The following is a 3573-nucleotide window of genomic DNA, read 5'->3' as shown; positions in this document are numbered from 1 at the left end:
TGTGCATGCTCTCCATCTCAGTGAATCATGCACTACCTTAGTGAAGCTTGCACTGCTGCTTGTGGTGTATATGCTGTCCATCTCAGTGAAGCGTGCACTGCTGTGTGTGGTGCATATGCTGGCAACCTCAGTGAGGATTGCACTGCTGTTTCAGTTGAATGCTGTTCATCTCAGTGGAACTTGCACTGTTTCTTGCGTTGCAAATGCTGTTCATCTCAGCGAAGCTTGCACTGCTGCCTGTGTTGCATATGCTATCCATCTCAGTGAAACTTGCACTGTTGCTTGTGTTGCACATGCTATTCACCTCATTAGAACTTGCACTACTGTTTGTGTTGCACAGGTTGTCCATCTCAGTGGAACTTGTACTGCTGATTGTGTTGCACATGGTGCCCAACTCAGTGGAGTTTGCACAGCTGCTTGTGTTGCACATAGTGTCCATCTCAGTGAATCTTGCACTGCTACTTGTGTTTCACATGCTTCCCACTTCAGTAGAGCTTGCACTGCTGCTTGTGTTGCACATGGTATCAGTCTCAGTGAAGCTTGTGTTGCACATGCTGCCGACCTCAGAGGAGCTTGCACTACTGCTTGCATTGAACATGCTGCCCACCTCAGTGGAGCTCCTATTGCTGCTTGTGTTGCAAATGATGGCTATCTTAGTAAAGCTTGCACTGTTCTTTGTGTTGCACATGCTCTCCATCTCAATGAAGCTTGCACTGCTGCTTGGTTTACACCTGCTGCCCATCACAGTGGAGCTTGCATTGCTGTTTCTGTTGCACATGCTGGCCATCTCAGTGAAGCTTGCACTGATGCCTGTGTTGCACATACTGGCAACCTCAGTGAAGCTTGCACTGCTGCTAGTTTTGCAAATACTGTCAATCTTGGTGATGCTTGAACTGCAGTTTGTGTTGCACATACAATCTACCTTAGTGAAGCTTGCACTGCTACTTGTGTTGCACATGCTGCCTAACTCAGTGGAACTTGCACTGCTGTGTGTGTTGCACATGCAGTTATCTCTGTGAAGCGTGCCCTGCTGCTTGTGTAGCACATGCTGTCCATCTCAGTGAAGCTTGTACTGCCGCTTGTGTTGCATATGCTGCCCACCGTAGTGAAGCTTGCACTGCTACTTTTGGTGCACATGTTGTCCATCTCAGTGATGCCTGGACTTCTGCTTGCAGTGCACATGCTGTCCACCTCAGTGAAGCTTGCATTGCTGTTTGTGTTGCACATGCTGCCCATCTCAGTCAAGCTAGCACTGCTGCTTGTGTTGCACATGGTGCCCACCTAAGTGAAGGTAGCATGGTTGCTTGTGTTGCACATGGTGTCCTGCTCAGTAAAGCTTGCACTGTTGCTCATGTATGCATGCTGCCCACCTCAGTGAGGCTTGCACTGCTGCTTGTGTTGCACATGTTGTCCATCTCATTGAAGCTTGCACTGTTGTTTGTGTTGCACATGCTGCCCATCTCATTAGAGCTTGCACTGCTGCTCGTGTTGCACATGCTGCCCACCGCAGTGGAGCTTTCACCGCAGCTTGTATTGAACATGCAGCCCACCTCAATGGAGCTTGCAATGCTGCTTGTGTTGCACATGCTGTCCATCTTAATGAAGCTTGCACTGCTGTTTATGTTACTCAGGGTCTCCATCTCAGTGAAGTTTGACTGTTGGTTGTGTGGTACATGCTGCCCATCTCACTGGAACTTGCACTGATGCTCGAGTTGCACATACAGTTCATCTCAGTGAAGTTTGCACTGTCGCTTGTAATGCGCATGCTGTCCACCTCAATTAAGCTTGCACTGCTGCTTGTGTTGCTCATGGTGCCCAACTCAGTGGAGTTTTCACCGCTGCTTGGGTTGCACATAGTGTCCATCTCAGTGAAGCTTTCACTGCTGCTTGTGTTGCACATGCTTCCCACTTCAGTAGAGCTTGCACTGTTGCTTGTGTTGCACATGCTATCAATCTAAGTGGAGCTTGCACTGCTGTTTCTGTTGCTCATTTATCTCTGAGAGAATCCTACACTGATATACACATTAGTCAGCTGGGTCTTCAACATAGTGATGCCTGTACTTTTGCTGAATAGGCTGCAAATACTGAGAGACAGAGGGATTGTTTCACTGTTGTTGACTGTGTTGCATTTGCTTTATGTCTTAGCAAACCTTGCACTGCTGCCTGGTTATATCTGCTTTATTTCTGAGAGTAGTTTGGACTGCTGCTGCTTGCGACAATCACCATCTGGCTCTTAATGGAAGCTTGTGCTGGGGGCATCTGTACTGACTATGTATTGACTGTGAGAGGGAAGCTTGCACTGCAGCTGCCTCTATTAAAATGTGTTCTTTGACTTGCGGAAAACATCCACTTCTGCTGTCTGAGCAGAAGGTGTTACACGTCTGAGAGAAGGAAGCTTGCAATCCTGCTGTACTTGTGCTGCTTGGGTTGTGCATGTTCCATGTCTGAGGGAAGCTTGACCTGCTGCTTCCTTTATTGCACACATGTGCATGAGGGTCGCTTATGATGCGCCTACCCTTGTTGAATGTGTGTCAACACTGAATATGCTCACTATGCTCCTGTTGTGTTTTGCACAAGTCCTGTGACTGAGAGAAGCAGGCAGTTCTGCTCCATTTGTCAACAAATTTTGTGTGAGTGAAGCAAATGTTGCTACTCCCTGTGCTGAACGTGTTTCGGGCTAGGTGGCACTGCTGATGCACGTCTTGAACGTGCTCTGTGGCTGAGTGAATGAAGCTTGCATTTTTGTTGCACATGTCCTATATGTTGAAGGAACCTTGCGCTACAGATACCTGTGTTTTTTCTTTCCATACTTGAGGGATGCCTATACTGCTGCTGCCACTGAATGGGATAGTCTGTGTCCTGAGGGAACCTGTTACTGTACTAAGCTGAGCTGAAAACCCTCTGTGTCTGAAGGAGCTTGTTCTGTTGCTGCCTTTCTTGAACCTGTTCTATTGCTAGCTGAAGGGATCTTGAACTGCTTTGCCAATGCTCCCACACTCTGTGCCTTGTGGGGATCTTCAACTGTTGCTGTTGCCCATGCTCCGCAAGTCTCAGAAATGAAAGCTTGCATGTTGGTGCTTGCGTTTCACATGGTGGCTGTCTGAGGGAGCCTTGCACTTCTCCTCCCTGGTCGGTATGTGTACTACATCTGAGTGAAGTTCGCGCCGCTCTTGCGTGTGTTCCACCCATTCTGCCTTCGAAGGAATGAAGCTTCTCTACTGCTGTCGGATATGCACACCTTCTGTGCCCACGGTGGACTTTTTGCCTAAAGAAAACCTCTAATACAGCTTCTTCTGTATAACACGTTGCACATGAGGTAAGTTTACACAGGTTCAGAATCGCAAATATTCTGTGTCTGAGGGAAACTGCTCCAACCTGTGTTAAAGGAGCTTTGTGTCTGAAGGACTGTGTGCTGCTACTGATTGTGTTCCACATGTTTCATGTTTGATGAACGCTTACCTGACTGTTCCCTGCTCTCTGCCAGAAGGAATCTTGCTCTGTTGCTGTCTGTATTGTACTTGTAGCGCCTCAACGATGTTCATAATCCTATCTGTGTTGCATTTTGTCTGTGCC

At 47.8% G+C, this 3573-nt stretch overlaps 1 protein-coding gene across 1 annotated transcript; it reads right to left on the bottom strand.

Moving 5' to 3' along the window:
* Positions 1–469: 469 nt before the first annotated feature.
* Positions 470–958, bottom strand: LOC138283584 (uncharacterized). The gene has a single exon (XM_069221522.1). It carries the CDS (start codon positions 956–958, stop codon positions 470–472), a length of 489 nt encoding a protein of 162 aa, XP_069077623.1.
* Between the last annotated feature and the right edge of the window lie 2615 nt (positions 959–3573).

This window comes from Pleurodeles waltl, chromosome 3_1 (assembly GCF_031143425.1).
Source record: "Pleurodeles waltl isolate 20211129_DDA chromosome 3_1, aPleWal1.hap1.20221129, whole genome shotgun sequence".
In the NCBI taxonomy this organism is placed as follows: Eukaryota; Metazoa; Chordata; class Amphibia; order Caudata; family Salamandridae; genus Pleurodeles; species Pleurodeles waltl.
The sequence above is the reverse complement of the archived record's forward strand: the minus strand, read 5'-3'. Positions and strand labels throughout refer to the sequence as shown.

Coding starts and splice junctions, on each gene's coding strand:
- LOC138283584 (XM_069221522.1), bottom strand. CDS start 958: ATGTGCAACACAAGTAGCAGTGCAAGCTTCACTAAGGTAGATTGTATG.